The sequence below is a fragment of the Podarcis liolepis genome, assembly GCF_965112155.1.
Source record: "Podarcis liolepis genome assembly, chromosome: 3".
NCBI lineage: Eukaryota > Metazoa > Chordata > Lepidosauria > Squamata > Lacertidae > Podarcis > Podarcis liolepis.
The window spans coordinates 89927212-89940341 of NC_139557.1; the positions used below are offsets into that span (position 1 = coordinate 89927212).

General features: G+C 42.9%; 1 protein-coding gene across 4 annotated transcripts in view; it reads left to right on the forward strand.

The window, feature by feature from the left end:
* Positions 1–13130, forward strand: part of PLB1 (phospholipase B1) — a 126051-nt gene that overhangs the window by 28674 nt on the left and 84247 nt on the right. For 3 of the 4 annotated variants that reach the window (XM_083497168.1, XM_083497170.1, XM_083497169.1), the window contains 6 exons: positions 4514–4582; positions 7560–7640; positions 7850–7916; positions 9793–9851; positions 10704–10777; positions 12661–12704. In XM_083497168.1, the coding sequence (XP_083353294.1) occupies positions 4514–4582; positions 7560–7640; positions 7850–7916; positions 9793–9851; positions 10704–10777; positions 12661–12704 (394 nt within the window). The remainder of the gene's footprint in view (positions 1–4513; positions 4583–7559; positions 7641–7849; positions 7917–9792; positions 9852–10703; positions 10778–12660; positions 12705–13130) is intronic. The other variant, XM_083497171.1, reaches the window with a different exon arrangement.

Genomic DNA, 13130 nt, shown 5'->3' on the forward strand with positions numbered 1-13130 from the left:
AGCTGAGCAGAGAAACTTGGATTAACATTCCCCCCCCAAAAAAAATGCTGTGGGTGCCCCCTTTCCAATGGTGGAGGAAGGAGGGGGTGTGGTGTGTGCTCTGCCCCGGGTGTCATCACTGAGGGGTGTGTGTGACAAAATGAGGGTTTTTTAATGAAAAAAAATTGCACTCATGAAACTTTTTAGGAGTGACGTGGTGGCTTCGGTGCCTGCAGGTTCTGTGCTGCCTGAAACAGCAGCATGGGACTTGCGTCTGCCTACAGCCTCTCCCTCAGCCGCCCTACAGCTGAGGGGCAGAGAGGCTCAAAGCGTTGGAGAGGCTCGCCCCGCCCCCATGGGTGGATCGCCCTGCCCCCATGGGCAGCTCACCCCACCCCCACAGGCAGCTCACCCCACCCCCCAGCTGCAGGAGACACCCCCGCACCAGGCACCCAAGTGGCTAGCTACGCCACTGCCCCTTTCCCCTGTCTTTTTCTTAAAGAGCCTTGCAACTGGGTGCATGTATACAGAAGCCCATTTACCAAATGGCCACTTATCACCAGGGTTCATGTTACCACTTGGTAATCTAGCCGCCTTCCAGGGAGGATGAATGCAGCCTTCTCCTTCCACAGACCTCCAAAATCCACTATTTGGCAGGATGATGCTGTTGACTGACTTAAGAGGGGATGGTTACATGGAAAGGTAGCACTTTGTAACCAACCCTCCCTTATAAGCTACCCTACCTTTACTATTTTGATGCCCTATGAGCAAATCTCTTTGTATGCTTTTTGAAAATTACACTAATATTAGTAGCACCCTAGCATGAAAACGTAAGGTTTCCTTTACCAGGGCTGAAGGCTACCTTTCATATTTGCATGTAACACTAAACCATATTATGGCTTTGTGTGAACAAGCAAGCAAGCTGGTTGCATGGTGGGGAAATCATAGCTGATTCATTCCTCCCCTACTCCTGCTGTTGTTGTGCTGCTGGGACCTAAGCCATGGTTTGGTTTGGTTTGGCTTAGCATTATGCCCAAGCCAGACTCATGGTTTGTCTCCTCCGAACAAACAATGAGTGGTAAGCCAAGAACAATGCTTGCTTACTGTGTGTGGTTTGTCTGGAGCCTGGGATGTAATGTCAAGCCAAAGAGATTTTCTCAAGCATGGTTGCTTGTTTAGGAGGAGTTTGGGTCTTCTACAGAGTTTTAGTGCCCACACTTTTAAAGAAACAAAGAGCCACTTCGCTGCCAACATCTTGGCTCTCGTGCTTCCAGGAGAAGTTAACAGAGGTTTGCATTAAGTTATTTCCCCTGGGTAATTTCTTTATCACTAATCTCTGTTGGATGGTTGGCTGCAATCTGTGCAAGGTCAGATGACATGCAAGATACTGTCAGTATTTAAAAAGCACAGGGCGAGTTTATCTGATCGCCATCTCTGACAAGGAGACTCTATTGCTCCCATCAGAACAGCACAACAAAACCCACAAGCTAATGCAAAACTACCTCAGCCCATCAGAATGAGAACTAGTGTAACATAAAGGTCAAGAACTTTAAGTATGGTGGCTTACGGCAATGAATGCTTTTCACGTTTGCACAACTGGTGTTTTACCTGTGTTTTAAAAGGTCCATTTGATCAGTGCTTTGCAAAATATCTGCACTGCTGATTCCCATCTTTGAAGTCTTGGTCTCTCTTGTCTTATTGGACTGGCAATGAGCCATACACTGATAACAACACTAGTCCTGGGGAAGCTGCCAGATCCTGGAGCAGCTTGGACTTGGGTGTCATTCTGCTAAGTCAGGGGTGGGAAATCTGTGACCCTCCAAATGTTGTTGCACTACAAATCCAGTCAACCCTAGCCATCACGCAGTCAGCAGAGATCAGATCTCTGCCTTTGACTTATTCAAATCCTGGCACATGGTTGTACAGAAACGTATTCAGCAGCTTATTTGCATACTGCAGTCATCACCACCAGATGTTTAATGCAGACAGTCTGATTATTTCTTAAAATGTATCTTTCATTTTTATTTAGAGAAAGAGTTTCCCTTATAGGCAACCTTCTTTCATGTTAAAAGTAAAATGTCTCCAAAAATCCCTGTTCTATAAATCTTGGGAATATAACTCCAGAAGAAAATCAGAGAAACAGGAAAGTTATAGTGATTTGGGACGATGAATTCTATGCATACTGATGCTATTCTGTATGAATTACTGTCTGAAACAGTAATTGGGAGAAAGCCTGCTTATATTCAAGGGCTCTGCAGGTGGCTGGGACAGTGTAGTTGGCTTATTTTAGATTCTGGGCTTAATTGTTTTGTGGGGCCTTCCTCTCTAGATGGGAACACTTCATTAAGTTCCTATTGTAAGCCATTCCTTGGTAGAGTTGTTGCAGAACTGAATCCTTGATTTGGACCTTCTGCAGAGTATAAATGAATTTGCTCTCCACCATAAGAATGAGTCTCAAAGCTTTGCTGCAGAACAGTCTTAAAATTGTTAAAATTAAATGTTACAAAATACAAATCAACTCACTGCTCTTAAACAGCAAACAGTGTGGTTCCAGTCTTCTTTTTAGTCCTTAATACAGTTCAGTAAACTTTCCTCTCTCTGGTCCCAGAAAGAGAGTTCATATACAAGCATATTGCTTGTTCAGGATTGTTGAGCTGCGCTTCTGCTGCTGATGGCTCCAGCACTAATATTCTGAGTTTACAGGCTTCATCTTCCTGTTGTGAGAGATCTCTGCTTGGGTTCCTGGGATGAGTCATCAATTAGCCTTAAACACTCCCCTTGCTGCATTTGCTATAGTTAAACCTTCTGCCTAATGCAAACCGCTGTGCATAGCATTTTAAATATGTAGCATTTAATGCATATTAAACAGCCCTTGCTGCTCATTTTGCTCATTGGGCTCCTGCCCTATAGTCCTGCCAATATGGCACTAGGGAGGCACTATTCTCTAGAAGATCCTCAAAGTACCACCCTCCATTTCAGAACATTGGTTGCCCCACAAGTTATATTTTCCCAACCGCAGCCCCTTCCCCTGGCTTCATTCTCTTGCAGGGCACGTGGAAGGGCCTGTAATCAAGCAAAGCACTGGGCTGACAGCACCACCCTCCAGCAAACAACAATAGCAAGATGCATTTTTGCATGTGGGCAGCATTATGGTTTGAGCTGGTTGCCGCTGGCATCGAAGTGCTTAGTGATTGCTTTTCTCTTGGCCTAAGCAATTTAGATATCAGTCATCTCAGCAAGGTTTTGAGATGTTTTCTGTACATGACTGTAAAGACATTGTCTCTCTGGATGTGCCCCCATTTAATTTCATTTATGCTGCAAACATGCCCCTGCCAGATGGTGCCTAGCACTTCTCATGTCTCAAAGGGAGATGGAAAAAGCTTTAGTGACCCACAAGACATGATTCAGGTTTTTTTGCAAGCCCCTTTTAGAAATTAGCAGGAAAACTGGCCTATGCTTTTGTTTTAAAAGGAAAAAGATTTTCTCTGGTGTGGCTGAATCTTTGTTCCTTAATTATTTAAGTATCTTTTATTTAAGTATAGTACAGTAGTTTTAATCTTAAACCTGTGGAAATGACCGCCAGTATTAACAGCTTGCGAATGCGTTATTTCAATTGGTCATCCATTCATTTTCAGTTTCATGAAATTTTCATTTGCCCATGAGGTCTTATTTCTCAATTTTCAGTTTTTCTTCATTATATCCCTGTTCTATTCTCAATCATTATTTTGTGTGCCAGCCAGCCAAGCATGCACTTTTCACTTTCTTAACCAATCGGTTCCCTAAATCTAAAACGCTCCTCACAAAAGTTGAGAAAAGTTGGAAAGCAAAACTCTTAGGGCCACTTTGAATGGTCATCATTTGCTGGAAGTGATCTGTTCTTTGTCTGGTTTTGCCTTCTGACTGACATGCTCATTTTCTAAATGTAGCTTTTTTTGTTTTTAATTTTTAGCGGAGGGGGGGGGGCACTTTGTTTCCTGCATGAGCCGTAGTCTACAGTCTCAAGGGCTTTAGTCAAGAAATAAGTTTACCTCCTCATCAGATGTAGTGCTAATTGCCTTGAATTAAACTTGCAGGTCTAGCCTATAGTTAAAGTAAAGGTACCCCTGATCATTGGGTCCAGTCGTGACCGACTCTGGGGTTGCGGCGCTCATCTCGCTCTATAGGCCGAGGGAGCCGGCGTTTGTCCGCAGATAGCTTCTGGGTCATGTGGCCAGCATGACTAAGCCGCTTCTGGCGAACCAGAGCAGTGCACGGAAATGCCGTTTACCTTCCCACCGGAGCAGTACCTATTTATCTACTTGCACTTTGATGTGCTTTCGAACTGCTAGGTTGGCAGGAGCAGGGACTGAGCAACGGGAGCTCACCCAATCGCGGGGATTCAAACCACCGACCTTCTGGTCAGCAAGTCCTAGGCTCTGTGGTTTAAACCACAGTGCCACCCACGCCCCTTAGGTCTAGTCTACAAGAGGCTAAAATGCACCCTTTGAACTGATCTGCTGCCTGAGCCTCACAGTGCTCGCATCTTGTCTTCCAGCTGTTACCAGATGGACAGAAGCAGCCCTATTATCTTGCAGAGATGCCCGAGGTGCGATGTCCTTCTCAGGTAGGAGCAGTTTTCTTTTATACATGCATTTTTGCATTTTATCTGTGTGTGTGTGTCCCCCCCATCCCCAAGGGACCTCTTTCTCTAAAGCAATGCAATCCCCTTCTCAAGTCTTCTCAACCATTTCTAAATATTGCAGAATCACAGACTTCCTACCTCCAAATGCCCATTTGACCGACATATTTTAATATCACTGCAGTAGAGGCACAGCTAATAAACTGTGGCTGTTAGTCATGATGGCTGCAGTATAATACGGAATGCCAATCACTGGACAGCAACAGCCAGAGAGGGCCATTCCCTTAATCCCCTGGTTGCAGGCTGGTGGGTCCTTGAAGCAGTTGGTTGTCCACTGTGGGAGCAGAATGGACCTTTAATCGGCAGACCTTTGTGTCAGTTTGCATTTCTTAGTGCAGAAAGTATTGATCTGATGTGTAGAGATCTTTTCTAATCTACTTAATACAAGAGGGTTCTGGAAGCTTCTCTGTGTGAAAGAAACAAGCAGAAGGTTCACAATGTTTGGCTTATTCCTTCAGAGAAGTTGAGTACAGCTGGCTTAAACTGGTTCTCTTATCTCTTTCTGTCAAGGTCATGCTGGCTATAAAAATAGGCTAGAAGGAGCCTGGCTTTCACTCGCTCTTTCTATCTCTTTTCCTTCTGGTGTAGTGTTCTGTATATAGTGTTAAGGTTTAGACTTGCTGTAAGTATTGTAAGTTTAAGTTAAGTCTGCTGCAACTGGATTTCTTATGGACAGTGCCAATTCTGAATGTATTGGATTTGTGACCATTCTGCTCATTTGCCTTCATTAGCAGCAAAGCTCTGTTCGATAAAATACAATTGCCTCCGGTCTATTTTTTGGGAATCCTGCAACTTGTTTTAAGATTTTACTCTGCTAACTGTATGTGGGAATCTGCTCTGGATCAATATTGAGTAGAATTCCATGACACTTTGATCTGATCCAGCAAAGTTCTTCTGATGTTCTTCTGAACCTGGCGAGAAGACTATACCACAATAAATGCTTTGAGGTTTGAAGTTCTGACCATTCTGTGTGTTGTGGAATGACCAAGGAGAGGGACAGGGAACTTAGTTCTGCGAGATGAGAGGATTGAACCTTGGACAAATGGTTAGCATTGCAAGGGCAGAAACTTTAAGTGCCTAGCTGGTGATGATTTTAGTTCATTAAAAAAATAATCTTCCTTTATGAGCACCTTTACAGGAGATAAAGGCATTCCTCAAGAGTAGCCTGAGTGCCTTCACATTAGTAATACTCAAGACATTTTGCTTGTCTGCACTGCATCAATCCTGAATGATGTTCTTACTGTACTGGTAATGAGAGGAGAGAGACATTTCGAAATCAAATGTATTTTTCAGCCAATGTAAATTTTTCATTTAATGTTGTTCAGAAAGGGGAAATGAAAAAAGAGATTCAAAGGTCATTTGTGAAAATGGCTTTAGAGATGCCATTTCTCCCAGAAAAGAAAAATGCCATCATTGCTCATTTGCATTTCTAATTATTGCTCTTTATGATTTATTTCTAGAATGCCTGCTCTAACTAGGTGCTATACATAAATCAATATGCAAGACATAGAAGGGAAGGCATGAGCTAGCAAGAGGCCTTCCCACTCAGAAAATTTCCAGATATCATGGCAATTTATCAGTGACCACCCATTCACACATAGTGTTGTATTCAAAGCAGTGTTAACTAAATTATTCCATCAGTGCAAGGATTTCTCCCTGTGCATGGGACATTCTCTCCCCCCCCCCCAAACTCCATCCCTACACCCAGTGGCGTAGCGTGGGTTGTCAGCACCCGGGGCAAGGCAAGTAATTTGCGCCCCCTAACCCGTGGATTTGCGCCCCCTAACCCTAACCCCCAGATGTTGCGCCCGGTGCGGCCGGCCCCCCCTGCACCCCCCACGCTACGCCACTGCCTACACCCTTTAACTCTGTTCTGGGTTTTCCACAAACTCTTCAGGACAAATTTGGAGATGCAGTTATTTGAAAATTGCCCTTGTGTACTCATGAGAATTCTGACTGAACTTGTCTGGACTGGGTGAAGTTGGAGAAGACAAAGGGAATGTTGCAGGATATCAAACCTGCCCAATGATCATTTACAAAAAACAAACCTCTGTTGTTCAGATCATCTGGCAGCACACAAAGCAATGTGTTATTTATTAAAAATTAGTGCTGACCCTTCTGAATTTTAACCAAGTTATGGCAAAGAAAATTCATCCAGTTTCACACATAAGCGGTGGGTAGGGAATTTATTGTGTGGGTAAGATGGCATTACTTGAGTTTTATCTGCTAAAATAATTTCTTTTTCATAGATGATAGATAGATACACACACACACACACACACACACACACACAGAGGGGGGATTGGCTAATTAATGTTCTATGGCCTTTTAAATGTCTTTGGGGGGCTGTTTTTGATTTAACTATTTATTTTGTGATTCTATCTTGTATTTTTATCTTGTGACTTGCCCTGAGATCTTCAGGTGAAGGTCAGTATGTAAAACAAACAAAATAAAGTATTAGACTAGCCTTCACCAACCAGGTGCTCTCCAGATGTTTTGTACACCAACTATCAGCCCCAGCCAGCTGTAGTCCAAAACACCAGGTTGGTGAAAGTTTCTCTCTGTCTTGGCCATGCTAAAGCTCATGTGCCCTTCTTCATAGGGCAGGTGTGGGGAACCTTTGGTTCTCTAGATGTTGCTGAACTACATCAGTCCCAATGGCCAGGAATCATGGGAGATGAGGTTCAGCAACAACTGGAGGGCCAAAGGTTCACCCTACCTGTCTTAGAGTCTGGCAGTCCATAAGCAGGCCATGGTCTCCGGAGATTAGAATGGTCCCTTTAAATCCAGAATTTGAAATGATTAACTCTGGTTGCTGAATCTGCCCTTCTGACTTCAACCATGGTGCGAAATGATTATTCCTCTCCCTGCCCTAATTGTTTTCATCATCTTGTCTCTGCAGGAGAATCCATACTTCTTCACATTCAAGAATAGCAACTACTCATCTTTTCCTGTGGAGCCACGAACCAAAACAGTGTCTCAAGTAGGGAAAGCTCCAACTGCATAATATTTTATTATTGCTTGTCTTTGGGTGGAGAAGAATGGGTATTGGACATAAGAACATTGTATATCCCTTGCAGTTATTTTCTAGGGGGCAATGTTCTTCCTCTAGTCTGTTGAAGAAGTATGCATTTCTTTCTACTGCAACTGCTAAAGGCCATTTGTAATGCATTGTTCTCTGTCCTTTGTCAGCAAAGGAGCTTTGGGACGGACATTCCATGTATAGACCGCAACCCCTCAGACACAATTCCTGCCTCAGGTACAGATTTTTATCTCTGGATTTGCTCAGTCATCATAGGTCCTGTCTTGGTTCATTGCCAATGTTGAAATAAAATTCAGCTAGTTGTTTGGTTCGATTCTGCTGTCTTGTCTTTTGCCTCGGGCAGCAAAATATATTGGGCCCTCCTAGCTACTTCAGAGGACAGTTGCAAGGAGATAATATGGTAACACTCCTCTAATGCCTGCCTTACGCTCATTGGGGAAAGTGGAAGATGACTGTGATTTTTTTTTAATTGGTGAAGGTTGTTAATTTCATTTCCAAGTGGGAACATCTCTGGGATGAGTGGGAGAAAATGATGGCATAGTAAGCCTTGGGAGATATACTCTGTAAGATTCCAGGCAGAAGCTACCTTAGATATCAGGGATTGAACCCACTGGACCTTCTACATGAAAACCTGGTGGTCTGTCACTGGATAATGGCTCCTCCATCATGGCTAGGGAGCATGTGAATTTAGGAAGCTGTGGTACTCTCGTTCAGTGTTATCTAAACTGTTTGGCTGTGGCTCTCTGGGATTTCAAGCAGGTGCCTTTCCCAACCTTACCTGTAGATGCTGGAAATCAAACCAGGAACCTTCTGCATGCAACCACTGAACTATAGGCCTTCCTCAAAGAACCTTGGTTACAGTCCTGTTTGGGGATAATCCACAGCCTGTATAGAATCTGCAATCTATTTTCTGAATAGTCTAAAAGCGGTACAATGGTGATTCCAGGGACACTGGAATGTGGTCCTCCATTCATTCTCCAGTTGACTTATATGCTCTTCATAGTGTGAATTATTGGTTTGGTATTAAAGAGTTTTCTCCATGCTCACATACAAACCCAATTTACCTAAAGCCCAGTTTTTCAAAACTACAAAGTGTGCATCTTTGGGGGAATAAAAGTTTCCTTCTTATAACTTCAAAGCACTAGCATAGCTGACTTTAAAAAAAACCCCAAGTTCTTTGGCAATGCTTCAGAAAAGTATTGCTAACCAAAGAAAGGATTACGAGCACATAGGAATGCAGGTGCTCAAGGCATTCTGCAAAGAATGTTGTGGAAACTTGGTTACAGAGCAGCATATAAGGCCTGAAATAAAAATTGTGGCTATTGTCACAATAGTTTGGTTTAAGGGACTTGCACATTTTGAGCTGTAACAGAGTATGGCATGGCCAGTCTTTGAGGGGCATCCTGGCCTTCATCTAAAATGACCCTACAACACTTGAGACTCATTAGACCACGGCTGGGAACCCTCAGGCCTGTGGGTCAAATGTGGGCCTCCAGACTTCTCTGTCTGGCCTTTGAAATTCTCTTCAGGCCAGGCTGCTTACTGGCCCTGCATAGCACCCCAAACATTTTTGCCTGGCTGAAATGTGGCCTTGAATTCTTCTAAAGCTTGTCTGGATGGAGAACAGAGAGGGCTGTGTGAGTGTGTGTGGAAACAGCACACTGTACAAAGGGAAAACAACAACACATTAATGTCTCTGGCTGCTGTTGCCTCTCCCTCCACTCACCACCGGCATGTGGCCCTCAGAAACCTGCCCAGAAAGAAATGTGGCCCTCTCTGGGTGAAAATTATTCCCCACTGCTGACTGAAGATTGTCAGATACCAGTTCCTTGGATTTTATTTCAGCATAATAATTTTGTGGGAGAAAAATCCTAGCTTCTAGGGAAGAACAGTTGCAGGAGAATTAGGTATTCTGGTAAGTATCACATATTTGCCTCCAGGGACTAACAAGAGTTACGGCAATTTGGCAGAATATGAGTTTTAAATAAGATCTCAAGTTCTTTCAACTTCTTCTGAAGAAATATGTTCCGAATGTCAAAGATCCTCTTAAGAGTCCCATCACTCTCTCTCTCTCTCTCTTTCTTTTTTATAGTTCATAACTTGAGGCCAGCAGACATTAAAGTTATAGGCGCCCTTGGGGACTCAATAACTGTAAGTGCAGATCACCAAAATGTGCTCTATTAAAATGAGTGGTGTCAAAGCTGTTTCTGAATTCTGATCTGAAAAAGGAGGGATCTTCATGGCGAACTGAATTTCCCATGCTTTCTTCCGCTTTGTTCCCATTATACTGCAGTCTTAATCTGGGATTGCCACCTCCTTGGGCCATTGCACATTTGCAAATGCTAATTGATACAAATGTGTATATATATTTCAAACATTTTCCTACCACATGTGGGCATTTCTTTGCAGAGGTGAACTTGACTAAAGGCCATTTTAACCATGTGACTTCTAACCTGAAAATCCGTTACTTGTGGAAGCTCCATGAAGGCGCTATAATTTGGGGGGTGGGAGATCTTACCACATTTGCAGTTGCCTACGTGCTAGCAATGTATAACTCAGTCAACAGCAATAACAAATTAATGTTATTTCTATCCCCTCTTCATAACCCTATGTTGCTTTGTTGCAATATGCTTTGTTATTTATTGCTTCTGTACCCATCAGTATTCTTGACACAAGTATTAATGGAAGGGCAATTATTGGTTTATTATTCTTTGATCAGCAACCATCAGTTTATGGATTTTATTCTAAGTAGGCTTGTAAATTTAGCCCTGGCCAATGACAGTCCTCCACTGCTTGCTTATCCCCATGATAAGGTAGACAGGATGCCAATGCTATTTTTAGGCAGAACTAAAATACTGTCAAGGTTCCTCAGAGCGAGAGTGGGGGATATTTCCGGGGGGAGTCATCTAAAGTGGCTTCTTTCCAACCATCCCATTCCAAACCAGCAAGCAATTTATTCTAAGTGGACTTTCCCAAAAACCCCTTTGTCCTCTTTGATATCAGGCAGGAAATGGAGCGGGTTCTTCACCAAACAATGTCCTAGATGTTCTGACACAGTATCGAGGCCTTTCATGGAGGTGAGTGCCACAAATCAAAATCTTTAGATATTCTGCAGTCTGTTCTTATTCTTTTCTTCTTGCTGGCTTTCGAAACCAATTCCAGTCTCCTCCTTGCTGACCTCAGTTGCTACTTCAGAGCCATCTTCAGCTTGGCACTCTTAAAACTTGCACAAGCTGTAACTAGAGTCATGGCTCTGGCAGATGTGGCCTCAGGCTTCTCTGACGATATAGGAGTCTTCCTCTTGTTTATGCATGGCTTCGTCTTTTTTCAAGTTCCTGTGGATTGACTTATCTATTTCTTCAAATTAACGAAAGTACCTTTTTCTACAAATGTTCTGACTTTTCATATTCCCATCTCATTCATTTTTCGCTACAATGAGGACAAGTACTTGAAAGCAGCATTCAAATGGAGTGTGATGAGGCGACTAGAAATAGGATATATGCGTGAGAAACCTTGTGTCTCTAGATAATTTATTTTCTATCTTCTTACACCATATTAGTCACAAGCAGATAGCAGTTCCTTTCTTCCCCGTACAAAACTGGGGCATTTCAGTGAATGGTGAAAGTAACAGTCCATTTACTGGTTCTATTAAACATGCTAGCTCAATTTGCCTGTAGCATACATGGCCTACTACCAAGGAATATTTGACTGGCAAGCACAAGAAACAGGGCCTTTTCAGTGGTTGCCCCATGCCTATGAACTCTTTTCCTAGATCATTGCATAAGGTTCCTCTACTGATGACTTTTAAATGAGTAGTAAAGAGTTATTATTTTTCTCTTTTGCTATTTTTGCTGCATATATAATTTTAGTCTCCTAGTGTTGCTTTTAACTGCTGCTAAATCAGTAGGCACCAACATTTGTAACAGATACTAATATAGGTTTGCTATATGTCTGGATTTTCCCGGACATTACTGGGATTTCAAAGGCGGAATTGACCTCCGGGGGGGGGATTTCTGAAAGGCAGCGCTTTGTCTTGGATCTTTCGGGGTGTCCTGGTTTTTACTTTTTGAAATATGGCAACCCTATACTAATATATGTCACACAGTCAAAAATCAGAAATGACAGACTAAGGACAGTCCTGCTCATTTGTCACTATTACAGTGAAAGCTTCTGACTTCAATTGCATTCAGACTCAGCATATATGGATATATTTGATTATTGCTTACTGGTGCATGTACATAAATGAAACTAATGCATAGAGTCTTCAAGAGGAATGTTCTTAGGCCAAATTATAACTCACTCTAGGGAAAGTACCCCCTCCCCATTTATTAAATTGCAAGTCTATAACAGACATCAAAACACAGCACATCAACCATGCACTGTTGTTTTTTAGCTGCTTGATACCCCTGTTGGCATTTTGCTGTTCTGGGCTGGCCGCAAAACCAGGACATTTACTATCATAGGGACTCTGCTCATTATATAGTTAACACAAGTTTCACAGGCATGCGGAGCTGTTATAAAACCCCACAATACCTATGAACAAAGACAACAGTGCAGTGTGTGGTCATATCATTAGCAATGAAGCCTCTGCCATATCATAGGCTCTGCAACCTGAGTTATTAACCATAGTCTTGAGAAGGATCCTGTGAATGGACTGGAAGCATTACAAAGACTTAGGAGGTAGGCAGCTAGTGATTACTGCCATAGATAGATAGATAGATAGATAGATAGATAGATAGATAGCCTTATAGAATACCATTGGGAGCCCCATTTCAATGCATGATACAAGTAAAATAAATAAAACAAACATTCAAACCAGCAGCTCAAGAAAGCGATAGCTGAGGATCGGAAACATCACCAGGGGGCACTCTGTGACTTGTTCCAAGCAAATCTTCTCTAACTTTGTTTGCTTTCTCCTCCCTCCCCGCCCTGCACACTCCCCCCCCCCCCAATTCTGCAGTGTTGGTGGAAATGAAAACATAAGCACAGTCACAACATTAGCAAGTAAGTGCCCATTTCCCTAAGGTTAGTGCATTTGTGAAGCTCTTTCATAATTTATGGAGCAAACTTGAGGAAATGTTCAGCAGGCTTGACAGACTTAAACCTCTTTGTATTCAGCATCCCAGACTGATGGGGGTGGAGGAGGGGCGGGGAAAGCCTTCTCACAGCCAACGCTGTAATTTGCTGTGCATGACTTAACAGTGTGTGTTTTATAATTTCCCAGGGTCTTAGTTGCTTCGAAATTCTCTGTGACTTTATATATATGTGTGTGTGTGTGTAGCATAATTATTATTCAGCTCCGTACGATCTTGGAATGCATTAAGCAAATAAGCAAGGCTCCTTGTGCAAGTTTTTATGGGGAAAAGAAAGGTGTCTTGGAACTCTTTTACAGGCAACCAACGGACACCAAACCACAGGCAGCTCATGGAA